This window comes from Vespa velutina, chromosome 1 (genome assembly GCF_912470025.1).
Source record: "Vespa velutina chromosome 1, iVesVel2.1, whole genome shotgun sequence".
NCBI classification, from domain to species: Eukaryota; Metazoa; Arthropoda; class Insecta; order Hymenoptera; family Vespidae; genus Vespa; species Vespa velutina.
Genome location: NC_062188.1, coordinates 6,977,612 through 6,991,638, shown reverse-complemented (window position 1 = coordinate 6,991,638; position 14,027 = coordinate 6,977,612). Strand labels below are relative to the sequence as shown.

The 14,027-nt window shown below is 30.2% G+C and overlaps 4 protein-coding genes across 8 annotated transcripts in view; 2 read left to right on the top strand and 2 right to left on the bottom strand.

Moving 5' to 3' along the window:
* The first annotated feature begins 226 nt into the window (after nt 1-226).
* On the top strand, nt 227-3,065 carry LOC124955496 (GDP-fucose protein O-fucosyltransferase 2). Its single transcript, XM_047510030.1, has 8 exons — nt 227-1,212; nt 1,305-1,441; nt 1,514-1,639; nt 1,697-1,961; nt 2,049-2,241; nt 2,351-2,528; nt 2,617-2,746; nt 2,809-3,065. Exons 1-8 carry the CDS (start codon nt 1,058-1,060, stop codon nt 2,957-2,959), a joined length of 1,335 nt encoding a protein of 444 aa, XP_047365986.1. The 5' UTR covers nt 227-1,057; the 3' UTR covers nt 2,960-3,065.
* LOC124955505 (biogenesis of lysosome-related organelles complex 1 subunit 6-like) lies at nt 2,962-4,116 on the bottom strand. Its single transcript, XM_047510058.1, has 5 exons — nt 3,886-4,116; nt 3,645-3,755; nt 3,494-3,581; nt 3,338-3,424; nt 2,962-3,276 (listed from the first exon to the last, which is right to left on the bottom strand). The coding sequence occupies exons 1-5, from the start codon at nt 3,939-3,941 to the stop codon at nt 3,157-3,159; spliced, it is 462 nt and encodes a 153-aa protein (XP_047366014.1). The 5' UTR covers nt 3,942-4,116; the 3' UTR covers nt 2,962-3,156.
* A 290-nt stretch (nt 4,117-4,406) lies between these two features.
* Nucleotides 4,407-5,418, bottom strand: LOC124955499 (mitotic spindle assembly checkpoint protein MAD2B). The gene is made up of 3 exons (XM_047510043.1): nt 5,234-5,418; nt 4,864-5,161; nt 4,407-4,760 (listed from the first exon to the last, which is right to left on the bottom strand). The coding sequence occupies exons 1-3, from the start codon at nt 5,250-5,252 to the stop codon at nt 4,454-4,456; spliced, it is 624 nt and encodes a 207-aa protein (XP_047365999.1). The 5' UTR covers nt 5,253-5,418; the 3' UTR covers nt 4,407-4,453.
* Nucleotides 5,419-5,423: 5 nt separating this feature from the next.
* The window catches only part of LOC124955477 (ubiquitin carboxyl-terminal hydrolase 48-like), a 62,008-nt gene continuing 53,404 nt past the window's right edge, over nt 5,424-14,027 (top strand). The window contains exons 1-12 of one of the 5 annotated variants that reach the window (XM_047510016.1): nt 6,296-6,550; nt 6,735-6,874; nt 6,970-7,173; nt 7,257-7,583; nt 7,764-8,000; nt 8,092-8,342; nt 8,445-8,923; nt 8,992-9,093; nt 9,194-9,597; nt 9,699-10,065; nt 10,194-10,378; nt 10,570-10,694. In XM_047510016.1, coding sequence (XP_047365972.1) covers nt 6,467-6,550; nt 6,735-6,874; nt 6,970-7,173; nt 7,257-7,583; nt 7,764-8,000; nt 8,092-8,342; nt 8,445-8,923; nt 8,992-9,093; nt 9,194-9,597; nt 9,699-10,065; nt 10,194-10,378; nt 10,570-10,579 — 2,790 coding nt within the window. In that variant the 5' untranslated portion in view covers nt 6,296-6,466 and the 3' untranslated portion in view covers nt 10,580-10,694. Of the gene's footprint in view, nt 6,104-6,295; nt 6,551-6,734; nt 6,875-6,969; nt 7,174-7,256; nt 7,584-7,763; nt 8,001-8,091; nt 8,343-8,444; nt 8,924-8,991; nt 9,094-9,193; nt 9,598-9,698; nt 10,066-10,193; nt 10,379-10,569; nt 10,695-14,027 lie in introns of those variants that run through there. The other 4 variants (XM_047509997.1, XM_047509988.1, XM_047510007.1 and 1 more) reach the window with 4 other exon arrangements.

Genomic DNA, 14,027 nt, shown 5'->3' with positions numbered 1-14,027 from the left:
AAGAAAATAATTCCTAGATACCAGATTATAATGATTATAATAATAATAATCTTAATATCGTAGTTATTGCTACCGCTGTTACTATTATTAATAATATTACTACTATTGCTACTGCTGCTACTACCACCTACTACTACTATTATTATTACTATCTTAGTACTAAAGCTATCGCCTCTATTATTATTATTATTATTATTATTATTATTATTATTATTATTATTATTCTTATTCTTATTATTCTTCTTCTTCTTCTTATTATTATTATTATTATTATTATTGTTATTATTATTATTACACGACAACCATTATTATCACTAGCATTATAAATTGTCCTTGTAATTTTTATATGCCAAGTGTATACTTTAATAAGATAATGAAGAAAAGTGGAAACGAGCCGCAGTATATAGATATGTGTGTGTGTGTGTGTGTGTGTGTATAAATATTATACATACATATATATATACACAACATAACATAATGCACTTTTTCAAAAAAGAAAAAAGTATTGAAATAACTTCGTTAACTAAACTATGAATTATAAATATTGTATAAGTCGGTAAATAATAATTATTATTATCATTACTACAGATACTATTAATCAAATAAGATAATTCTAATCCATTCATCGATAAGCTTACAAATCCGACTTTTGATTTTCTTACATCATTTCTTTATTAATCTTCATCAATGAAAGGCGAAAGACGAAAAAAAAAAAAAAGAAAAATTGAAAGTTTACGTATATTAAAAAAATATTTTGTTTTCAATGTTTCTAACGATTCTCAATTCAAATAAAAGGATGTAATGTTGAGATGAACTGCGCAGGTGCGTAATGGAAACAAGAAATTTACTATATTTTCTTAAATATTATGTCTTATTTGATTTTAATGTTTTGTTAGTAATATTACAAAATATTTATTTCTTTTCATTCTCTTCTTTAATTTTTTATATTTAGAATAAGTTATTATGTTTCGAAAGAATGATAATTTCGTCTTCACTATTCGATAAAACATTTGTGCCATTATATCTTTCGAGTTCACGAAAATAACATAAGTTAAAAATGTTCAACTTATCTTCTCTTAAAATTTTGTATTTTATATTGATCTCGATCGTTTTCACAGTAAAATCCGAAGAATATGGTTTTTGTCAAAAATCTGATAAAGTTATGAAAACTGAAAAAAATTGTGGAGATTTTGAATATTTATCAAACAAACGGTTGGAGGTTATTAATGATAATATTATTATAGACATTATGTATATTATTTTTATTTGTAACAATATTGGTTTTTTTTCTTTTTTTAATTTAGTTACATATTATACGATGTTAATCCTCCGGAAGGTTTTAATCTAAGAAGAGATGTATACGTTCGTGTTGCCGTTTTTGTAAAAAATTTAAATAAAAAGGATAAAAAATTTAAGTGGCACTTGGTTCTGCCACCATGGGGTAATATTTTTCTTTCTATTTGTATTTTATATTAATTAATTAATCATCATTTTTTTATAATGGACTGTACAGGTGATTTATACCATTGGCAGAGCAAAGATGTGGGTCCACAAGTATCGTTGCCATGGGGTACATTTTTTGATATTGCAAGTTTACAAAAATATGCTCCTGTAATTGAAATGTACAAGTTCTTTGAAGGTAATAATTACTATTTGTTGTTATATTTACATTCATAGCATGTTTCGTTAATTCCAGAATATTCTTCGAAAAATATGAAAACTCTATTAGATGTTGTGTATATTTTACAAAATGATGAAGAAATGTTTAAAACTGGTATATTTGAAGATAAAAATGAAGAAAAAGATTGTCCTTCCAAATTTGTACGTTATAAAAAATCGAAAGAAGAATATAGTGGTTACTTTTGGAATTATTCTAATATCACAAGCCGACAAATGAAATGTATTTTATTTCATGGAACAATGTCGAACCTTGAAACAAATCTTAATCCTTTTTTTCATAGGTATGTGTATTTGAAAGAATTTTATAATCATTAATATGTTTATAATAATATCAATTAAAATATATATATATATATTTTTTTTTTTAGATCTGTCATGTTTGATCATATGGAAATACCTTTGCATGATACATATGGTTCTAAAGATTATTGGAGAGCAAGACGTAGTATGCGTTATAATTCTGAACTTTATGATATTGCATCTGACTTTAGAGCGAAATATCTAAATTCTACAGATAAAGATGATAATACCGAACGTCCATCCGATTGGATTCAAGAAAAAGTTTGTTACTTTAAAAATATATTTTGTATATTTAATTGATTAATTTATACATACCATTCAATTTTACAGAACAGTATTCAGCTGTTCCCTAAATATATATAAATTTTAGAAAAAAAGAAATGCAATTGGTGGTCCATATTTATCAGTTCATTTGAGAAGACGTGATTTTGTTATTGGGCGATCAGAATCGACGCCAACAATAAAAGGAGCTGCATCTCAGTTGGCAAAAAAAATGAAAGAATATGAATTAAAACTTTTATTTGTTGCTACTGATACAGATGAGCAAGGTCAAACTAAAAATAATTTATAAATGAGTATTTTCTGTGAGCTTTATGAAAACAAATATATAAATGTATACTTAAATGCTTTTTATAGAACTCGCCGAACTTAAATCATACTTGCCACAATATACGGTTTTAAATTATGTGCCATCAGATTATGTTAAAAAAAAGTTTAAGGATGGTGGTATTGCAATTATCGATCAAATAATTTGCTCGTATGCTAGGCAAGTATAATATTGTAGAATTTTAAAGAATATGTTTATGAATTAAAAGTTATTTTTAATAGGTACTTTATTGGGACACACGAGTCTACTTTTACGTTTAGGATACAAGAAGATAGAGAGATTATTGGATTTCCTCCAGAAAGAACATTTAATCGATTATGTAAAGTTAAAGAAAAGTGCTTATCTAGTGGACAATGGGAGATAGTGTGGTAATGTGAATTTTCAAAAAATTAATTGTAACTTTTTATGAACTCATAAATGTTAATACATTTTTAAAAATATTTTATCATCAATATTAATTATATAAATGCACAATGTTTCTATATTTTTTAATATTTATCTTATCATATATATATATATACTATCTGTTCTAAGTAATTAATTTGGTAGATCTTTACAGGCATTGAATTTCATTGAGATGTTGTAGGCTTACCAATTAATTCTTGTTCTCTACGAAGCTCTTGTTCTCTTTGTTGTTCTCTACCAAGAGCTTCCTTCTGTTTAATTTGTTGTAAGCGTAATGCCCGTTTCTATGAATAAATATTTTTTTAAATAAAATTAATTTTATAAAGAAAAATAATAAAAACATACTTTTAATTTGAAGGTCCTATCATGTACCATGACCATTTCCTTTTTAATAGTTGTTAATTTTCCTTGATATAATTTAATGGTAGCAAACTGAAATTGCATTTATATATATATAAAGTAGAATATTTTTTCCAAAGTAAAAATAAGATAAATGTTTACCATTTCATTTAAATCTGCATCTTCAAGGACATCTTGAAGTTTCTTATTATCATTTTGTATTTGATTAAGTAAAACTTCTTGCTTACTTCTAAAAGTTGGAAAATGATTCTATAATAGCATAGCAATGATGAAGATTAGAATTTGTTCTTACGTCAATTCATTAAGATTTTCCTTGACTTTCTCCAATGATGGTTGATAGATAGTTAATATTCCATGTGCCAATTTTTCTGTAGCTTTAGAAAAATCTACTATATCCTCAACACTGAAAAACAATGGATATAGGATCGTAGTTTGATAATTTTGTATTTATTTTCGTTATATCATATATAATGTAATTTCAAAAAATATGTATTTTAGCTATAAACAAAAAAGTGAGGTTATTATCATTGTACCTGTCATTTTGTGATTGAACTTTCGTCACTTCGGCTTCGTCTATATCTACCATCATTTTTATGATTTAATATTACTTATTTTATTTCGAAGTACGTATATCACATATCAGAAAGAATAGAAATGTTTGATCACGCATTTGTATTTTGACGTTCGACCACAAATCAGCTGATTCCCACCACGTGTTTAACGCAATAAATTTCTATGCAGTTCAATCTTATCTGCTTTCGTATTATCATGGACGAACTTATCGTATAACTTCCTGCATAAATGTAATTGCGTACAATGTATCAATATAAAAATAAATTATTTGCGATATATTTATTTATTTTAAAAAATTGTTTAAATTGTTAGATCACTATTGTTTTTCCCTTCCAAAAATTATCTATAAATTATTATTATTAGATCCTATATGATTAAGGAGTTATCATTATTTTAAAAATATTTATCAGGTAAATTATTGACACAATGACGGGTTTAAATATTATCAATAATTTAATGAATAAATATTACGAAATATATATATATATAAAAAAATGAAAATTTATTTATTTTCTATATAATGTTACATTATAATGTATCTTCAACATCTGCATTTTGGAGTACATACATCTGTAAATTTAAACATTCTGTCTTAACTGTCTTCAGCGGTAATAATTTTTTATTAATCATTTTCTTATTTTCATCCTCAACAATCCATGGAAAATCCTCACATAATGGATTTTCACTGAGAGACACGTGTGCAGTTTCATACGTTTGAATTTCTATAGAAAATGATGCATCTTCAGGAAGAGGATTTAAATATGTCTCACATATGGACAATTTTAAACAGATTGTTCTTAAAGCTTCTTCAGTTTTAAGATAGTATGGATCAATTCTGTAAGCAAGTTTGAACATTATAAACACATAGGAAGTTCATCAAATTTTATCTTATATCATTGTAACTTTAATTGATAAAGGAGATTAATTAAAAGTCATACTCAATTCCTTGAGCTTGTAATTTAACAAAATCGAAGACAAACTTTTCTATGGGAATTCTATTTTTATTAAAAACAACAAGATTGACAGCTTTGATACTGTTTTCATCTTCTTTAAGTAATTCTCTAATAGCAGTTAAGACATTTTTCAAATATTCATTAAGTTCTGGCTGTTCAGAGATATGAACCACAGCGCCATATATTTTTTTCTTAATAAAGATTTCTTTTGGATATAATTTTCTATAATAAAGTATATGATTAAATGCCACCTCCAAGAATTCTAGGAGGATATCACTGGTGACTAAAAAAATAATACAATAATTAATTAATACAATAATTAATTCGTGAACGTATATGTTCCAATTTTGTTAACCTATTTTAGTTTGTGACATTTTAATTTAACTGTGAAAGTTTTTGAGATGTCAAATCAGTCGTATTCAATCGTAAAAAGAAACGAGTTTCAATGTCATGTAACCCAAAAAAAAAAAAAAAAGAAAGAAAGTTATGATTTTTTAACGTCGTTCGCGCTTGTTGCGCCTTTAAATCGCGGTGATGCAAGTGAAAAGCATAAATTGGTGTGTTACCGTTACGCAATTCTTTTTTTGTATATCATTCCCGCAATATTTTGCATGCCTGAAACATATAACGATGCAATTTATTGGATCTCGTTTAGAAATTATTTTCGGTTATCTTCGGTTGTTCGTTGATGACGATAATGTTCTTATTTTTCTTAATACGAATCAAATACAATTTGTATGTAGATGCGGATATCTACATATAAATTGTACAATTCACATACATCCATATGTATTTGATAACGGTGGCGCGAGAAAAGAAATAGTTTAACGTCAGTGATAGAAATAGTTCGTAATCGTGTTCAACGATGCAACAGATTTGTTATATTATAAATTATCAATTAAGAAAGTAACGAGATGAATGAAGAAAATATGATTTAACGATTGATTCGGTGCGCGCCTCGATGCAATCTGATTGCATATGGTGGCGAATGGTGGCGAATGGTGGCGGATGGTGGTGGCGGTGGCGGGTGAACGTGAGGAACGCACGGTGTTGCGGTGTGTTTTGATAAAGAAATCTTTCGAATTTTCCTATTGTATAAAACGATAGAGTAAGAAGATCGCGAGATATCGCGTATCTCCGTGCGCTGTCGTGCGCTGGTGTGCGCTCTATCGCGCATCGTGATCCATCGGTTCTCGTTAAGGATCGCTTTATCATGATATAAAAGGTATACACGGCGGCATTTTTCCTAACCTCGAAGCATCTTTCTATGAAAGCTCATTACGTGGAACTATGTCTTGGTCGCGAATACACGTTTGTGCGTATTTTTCGCGACCTATCTACTCTTCGAGGATATCTACTTTGATATCAACTTCCTTGATATATTTACCTTCGACTATCTTCCCTTCGACAATTTTACGTCGTCTATCAGTCGTTGGTTATCTTTCAAATGTTGAAAGCCTTTTTAATCTTCGATTGATCGATGCCACTTTATAGTCTTTTGTTTAATTTTTTTTTCTTCCACTATGATTCATTTCTTCTTTTATTTCTCATGGAATTTATTAGTTCGTTATGGCGCGAAAAGGAATAAATGATAAATCCAATGGGTAACGTTCTCGTGTTAACGTGTCTCCGTCTTCGGGACCTTTCAAAAGCATGGACGGTCTTTCCTGAAGTAGGAATATATAATATAATCATTGCTATAAAGCTTTTTACAAAAGCATATAAGAAATATAAGATATTGTTATCAAACTTTTGCTTTTTATTACTTCTAACGTATACTTTATATTAGACTAGTCTTTATTATTAATATTATTATTATTATTATTATTATTGTTATTATTACTTAATTGTTTCAGGAGAAAATGGCACCTGCAAAGAAGACGGATTTAGATAAATTAGCATGGTCTTGGATTGAAGCTGTTACACCCGAAGAAATAGAGAGAATACATTTAGAAACTGCTTATAGACTAGGTCTTAAAGGTTGCAAAAGTTGCAAGTAAGATTTTTATCAATGTAATACTACAATCTTGTATAATAGCTCTTTAACGTTTCTCAACAATTATCTGAATATTTCTTTTACTTCATTCACAGACGAAATTGTACAAATAATCCACAATGTCTCACTGGATTAGGAGAAGAAAAATATATCAAATCGCAACCTACGGAGATCGTTTCCTTGGAAAGTTCTTTGTCTGAGCTTCGTGACCCTACTCAATATGTCGGCCTGAAAAATCTAGGAGCAACGTGTTACGTCAACAGTTTAATTCAAATGTGGTTTCACAACGAGGACATGAGGTATTACAATAACTATACGTTTTGCGTATATTTCTTATGCATACGTTGTACGAATATGGTGTTTAATATTATCTTGGTTACAGGCGGATAATATACAAGTGGAATATAACAGAAGATCCTGAGGAGAGGGAGGCTTTGTATCAAGCGAAGAAGGCAGGACTTTCTTATCATCCGGTAACGGCGGTTGGTCAATTGCAATACATATTTGCCATGATGCAATTCGGAAACAGACGTCTACTCGATCCAATGAATCTTGCCATCGCCCTGTCTTTGGATACTAGAACGCAACAGGACGCGCAGGAGTTCTCGAAGCTGTTGTTGTGCCATATTGAAGGAAAGCTACAGCAAAACTCAGAGTTGCAGCGGATGTTGCGGAGGCTGTCACAGGGAAAATACAGCTATATCAATTGGTGGGTTTTCTGAAGTGGAAAACAAATGAGAATTGTCCTAAACGATGATGATGCAGATGATCTTGACGATGAGAACATGGTAGGACACGTTGCTCGCTACGGTGACTGGTGCGATCAACTGATCTGACCGAAAGAGACGTGTATCGTGTAAATAATATCTACTATTTTTGTTTAATATAGTTGCTCCACCTGCGGTACCGAGTATCCAACATCGACCACATTCTACGAATTGGACTTGCAGCTTGCAGCTACTTTGAAGGAAGCTATAGAAAAATATCTCACTGAAGAACAATTGAATGGAGCTAATCAGTACCATTGTGTTACCTGTAACGACAAAAAGGATGCTAGAAGATTCATACGCTTGGAATTGCTACCAGAAACTTTGAACATTCAATTGATGCGCTTCGTATTTCATAGGTGAGTCTGTACATTCGTACTACTTTCTTACTACATTTAATTAAACTATTGTTTTACTATATTTTCATTTAATTCGTTCTTATCTGTACAGGGATTCTGGTCAAAAAAGAAAATTGAACTCTTTCATCCATTTTCCGGAAGACTTGGATATGTCCGAATATGTTAGATGTCCTCCTCAGACTCATATGTATAGTCTCGTTGCAGTTTTGAGTCATAAAGGACCTTCAGCTCATTCGGGTCATTACATTGCGAATATATGTAATTCGGCTGGAGAATGGTATCAATTTAGTGATGATAAAGTTGAAAAAATGCAAAATAAGAGGATTGAGGATAGTGGCAATGGTGAGAATCTCACATTTTATTCTTGTTAGACATCTCATATGTTTATAATATACATAATTAAATATAAATTTTGTGTCTTTCTCTTTCTTTGATCCTTGACAGAATCAACAAAAAATATGAAACGTGGTCGTGTACCAAAAGGATTTCTTTCATCCAACACAGCGTATATGTTGGTCTATAAGAAATTAACTATTGAACCAAAATTAGGTAATGGAAAAAAATTAAAAGCAAAGAAGACTGATTCAGAGTGCAATAGTTATAGTGATTCCGTTAGTTTGGAAAGACTCACTGTTAAGGACAGATCTGATTCGTCAGATGAAGGAAAACGTAAAAATGGAACTGATGATTTTAAAGATATTGAAAGTCCAGGAAAAATGATGAAAATAGAGGCTGATTTCAAGATGGAAGTGGACAGTGTTGTGACAGGGAAAAATGATAACTCCGATGTTCCAAAGGACGATAAAAGTCCGACAGAACAGGCAAAGAAAATTGTCACAAAAAATACGAAACTCGATTATAAATTGTTAAACGGTGCTGCCCATAGAGCAATGAGCTGTGGAGAACGTGATTTCTACGAAGAGGTGTGTACATGTCATTTTTCAATATTATTTATTAATATATCATACGTTTGTCTGATAATATGTTATAGATTGAATTTGAAAATTGGCAAGTGAGTAATACAATGAGAGAACTTGTTCGTCAAGAAAATGTTAAACACGAGTTAAGTTTATTGGCTATTCAGCAAGAAAAAGTAAGTAAAAAAAAAAAATAATTCACTTGTACTCATAGAATCTTTGAAATTCTTTTTTAAAGATATTTAAAATACAATGTCGATTTTTATTTATTTTTAGCAAAAAGAAATAGAAGATCAGAATTTTAAGAGACAACTCGTAATAGATGTCTACGATATTATTGGAAATACAATGTCTTGCATAGAATATCAATGGATACCAATCGATTGGTTATCAAAATGGTTAAATGGACAATTGCTAACCGATGGTGTTCCACCGATAGATAATTCGGTCTTGATGTGTCCTCATTATCGTTTAGATCCATTAAAAGTTAACCGTGCCAAATGTTTGCCAACCTCAGCAGCTAGTCTATTATATGACAAGTATCGTGGAGGGCCACGTTTGGATCAGAATACTTTGTGCGAAGTTTGTGTAAGAAGACGTTGCAAAATGCTTAGATTCAAAATGGTTTTGGAACGTGATCATAAGGAAGTTAGCGATATAATACGTAATTTTAAAGAATCGTTAGTATTTCTTCATAATTTATTCAAAATTTTATTTTTTTCCTCTTTTATAATTTTTAAATAAAAATATCTACACGTAATGCACTATTGTTATTTCGTAGAAGCGAAACTAGTTACATAGTCGGCGCAGATTCTTTGAGATCTTGGAGGAGATTAGCTATGGAAAAATTTACCGAAGATATGGAACAGGAAATAGAACGGGAAGATCGTGAAAATTCTCGATTAACCGAGGATGAGAATAAAAATGGCGATAAAGATAACGATGAGTGTACGAAGGAAGTTGAAGATGGCGAGGAGAACGAAGTTGTTTTAAACTTTAACGAAGATTTACTTTGTGAACATAATCTATTGAAAACACCGGATTCCAGTAGAAAAATAGTACCTCGCGAAGTTTGGACGATATTAAGGAAATATTTTCCAAATTCGAAAGAGTATCCATTTGGTACCTCGTCATGCTCGATCTGTGAGGTACGTGTACGTTTTGATATATATTTTATAATTTCTAATTTCTTGTCGTATCTCTTTTAACGAATATTTTTCTTCTTTTTTCTTTTTCTTTTTTTTTTCTTCTTTTTTTCTTTGATCATGCATATCAGGAGAAAATGGAAAATGCACAAAAGGCAAAGAAGGACGACAAGATAAAAGCTAAACAACAAAAGGACGAGCTTATCGATTTGTATTACGCAAGAAATAGAAATGAAATTTCCAAGTGTGAAGATGCCGAGAAAGTATTTTATATCGTGGAGAAAGGCTTCTTGGATAGTTGGCGTTCTTTCATTCGGTGAGTCCTAAAAATTTAATTATACATTTCATGATTCGTTATAAAAAAAAGGAAAAAAATTTTTGTCAAGATACTTTCAAGTAAATTTTTATTATTTCTACATTTGATTTCATAATTCCAAATGTCGCACATACATATATATATATATATTTATTTATTTATTTATTTATTTATTTATTTATTTATTTAAGTTGTCGGTAAAGTCGAATGATTAGTATGTGTCGAAAGATATTCGTTAGATGGCAGCATTGTTTTCGATCTTAATAAGCGATCGATAAGTTGTTTTCCGCTAGAGGGTTCTGCGAGTTATATAAATCCTCTCTCTAATCACATTTTATATCTATTATAAAAATTTCTAATTAGAAATGATAATAAAAATAGATAATATGAAATAATAATTGAATGAATGATATTTTTACTTGTGTGCAAAATAAATAATTAGGTATATAATAATTCGTGATCGAGGGAATAATTGTTGGTCGGGTCCGATTTATTTTGATGCAACATGGCGGAAGTAGGAAGATAGAAGAGGGAAGAAGGGAGAGGGCTCGGACATTTATCCGAGCTCACATTAACGAGCTTTTCCTAATTATAAGAAAAAAGTGGTTTCTGCGATTAAGGTCTCAGTTCCCTTTTCTAGCTCTCTCTTTCTCTTTCTCTCTCTCTTTTTCTCTTTATATATGTACATATATATATATATATATATATATATATATATATATTTATCTATCTGTATATCTATCTATCTATTTATCCATCTATCCATCTATCCATCTTTTACTCGCTCATGCTTTGCCAGTGTGGGTGCTAGAGGTTGCTCGGGAGAAAACTAATTGAAACAACCGCCTAACGACCCGCCGGCAAATGATACATCGACCCCGAGGTAGGAGTCTGCTGTCTTAATACTGTTTCAGCTTATACTGTCGTTAGAAGAGGGATGCAATTTCGTATTTTTTTTGGGATATATATTCTTTTCGCAACAATTTCGTTTCTATTTTTCTTTCTTTTTTTTTTTTTTTCTTTTTCTTTTTCTCACAAAATCGAACATTTCTAAAGAAATTTTTCTTTTCATTTATGCACGATATAATTATGATTTATCGTAATAATAATAATAATAATAATAACAATAATAATAATAATAATAATAATAATAATAATAATAATAATAATAATAATAATAATAATAACAATAATAATAATGATAAAAAAATTGGAAAGGGAGGAATATCTTCTCTTCTTTTTTATTATTATTGTTTTTTTTTATTTTTTTTTTTTTTTTTTATTTCTTTCTATTTTTTTCCTGCATTTTTTGAGTAGAAAAGAAGGATGGGATTATGCGAATGCTCGGATATTCGTCCCGTGGACGACGTAATCGTCGCAATGGAACGCTTAGGATTGACAGATTCAAATTTGCCGCGGCTTAAGAATCGCGAATACGTTTCGTTCGGACAGTCGGTTAAATCTGGGATCAACCCTTTGCACGGATTATACGTATGTCATGTTGTACGGTTGACTTCGGTGTTCCTCCTCCCTACTAACAAGAGGGAGGAAAACGAAAATCTCCAACTCGATGGTTGGAAAGGTTTGTGTATTAATCTCTCTCTTCCTCTCTCTCTCTTCCTCTCTTTTTCTCTCTTTCTTTTTTTCTTTTTCTTTCGTGGAACGAATAGAATGAATCGTTGTATGGTTTTTTTTTTTATATGTTTCTTTTATTTTTTCTATTCGATTTTTTATTGTCAAATCATACGTATCTAGATAAAATTTAATTGGTCAACTCGAATGATGCTACGTATACGATAAATGTACATATTATGTCATATTTATAAAATTTATATTATAAAAAATGAAATAATTAAAAACGTTATTAAAGTTACATTTAAAGTCATTGTTTCTCGAAAGTTTTCTTTTATGAAAGAGTTTGTTCATCCTTTTTCTTTTTTCCATGCCATCCTCTTTAAAGAGATATTAAGGCTCTTTCGTAAGGCGTTTCATTGTTGAGGGCGAGGCTTTAAGGGGTGGGGGGGGGATACAGTGAAAAATATTTTTACCCGCTCGATATAACATTGTTTTTTTTTTCTCCCTTCTTTAAACTATGTCTTTTTCAATGTCGATGAATAATTTGTCAAAAATTCATTGGTCCTGCTTTGTTTTTTTCTTTCTCTTATATATATATATATATATATATATATATATATATATATATATATATATATGTGTATATATATATTTTTTCCTTCGTTCATTGTTCAAATGAAATCCAGTTTATGTATGATATGTACAGCATCTTCTCCATCTATTGAAAAGTTCATTCTATTTCGATTTATTGGTAATTAAGAAATATCGGTCGTGAAGAAAGCTAACTCGTTTCGCATCTTCTTTCGAGAAAACAAATGGTGTTACGGATCGCAATCCGTTGATGCTAAACTCAGAGGAAAGTCCTTTGCCAATTCGTCAACGTCACTGGATGGATCTTTGAAAGGATTAGGTATTTGCATAGACGATCGCTCAACTTCCTTGGAATATAACTAGTCGAGTTTCCTTTCTCCTTTTTTCTCTTCTCCTCCTCCTCCTCCTCCTACTCCTCTTTCTCCTCCTTTTACTTGTATTGTACTTTCTAACTTAATGCTTCTCGATCCACGAAGCTTATCGAGTTCTGCCTCTTTCGATCCATTTTACTTTTCAATTGGTTCATTAATAAACGACATTATCATTCTTCAGAATATGAAAACGATCGGTTGAAAAAAAAAAAAAAAGAAAAAAAAAGAAAAAAGAAAAACGAAAAAGAAAAGAAAAAATTAGAAAAGTAAATGGTATTGTTAAATATTGCTATCATTATTAGATAGGTTAGGCTCTACTGTAGATTAATTATCGTTTCTTTAGACTTTGCTGAAAGGTTCTTGCTACGTACAAGTAAGTCTAGTCTCTTACGATCTATAAATTCGGTTTTCCAATAAGTTCGTGCCGTTTCTTCATACGTATATACATATACGTAAATGTACATGTACATAATGATACCAAAAACATATGAGTTTTATGAGCGTATATATTGAAACGAGTCATTTTATTAAGTATACATACTTATTTTTATTTTTTTTTGTATATTTAATGATTCATTTTAATGTCTCCCATCGAAGATGAGGGTACGAATTTTTTGAACAATTCAATATTTTTACTTTTCGATTGGCTCCTAATGAATGACATCATTCATTAAAATGTTAAAATGATCGTTCCAAAGAAAAGAAGAATCGTTGCAAAAAAAGAGAAAATTATTATTATTATTATTATTATTATTATTATTATTATTATTATTATTATTATTATTATTATTATATTGTTGCTTTAGAAAGGTCTGCTACTACCGTGTGCAAGTCTCGCATGATAGGGAGTGCCAGAAAGAGAGAGAGAGAAAGAAAGAGAGAGAGAGAGAGAGAGAGAAGAGGGCAGAAACCATAATTAATAACTTTGAATCGATTAAGGTGTCAGATAAGTCCATGGAGCTGGGTCCTTCTATTCGCCAACGCCTCTCTCTCTCTCTCTCTCTCTCTCTCTCTTTCTCTTTCTCGTAGCGTTACGATATGATTAATAATTTTGAGATAACGCCGTCCTCCCTTCGCGACTTCCCACCCAGGAGCTCTTCGTTGTCCCTTGG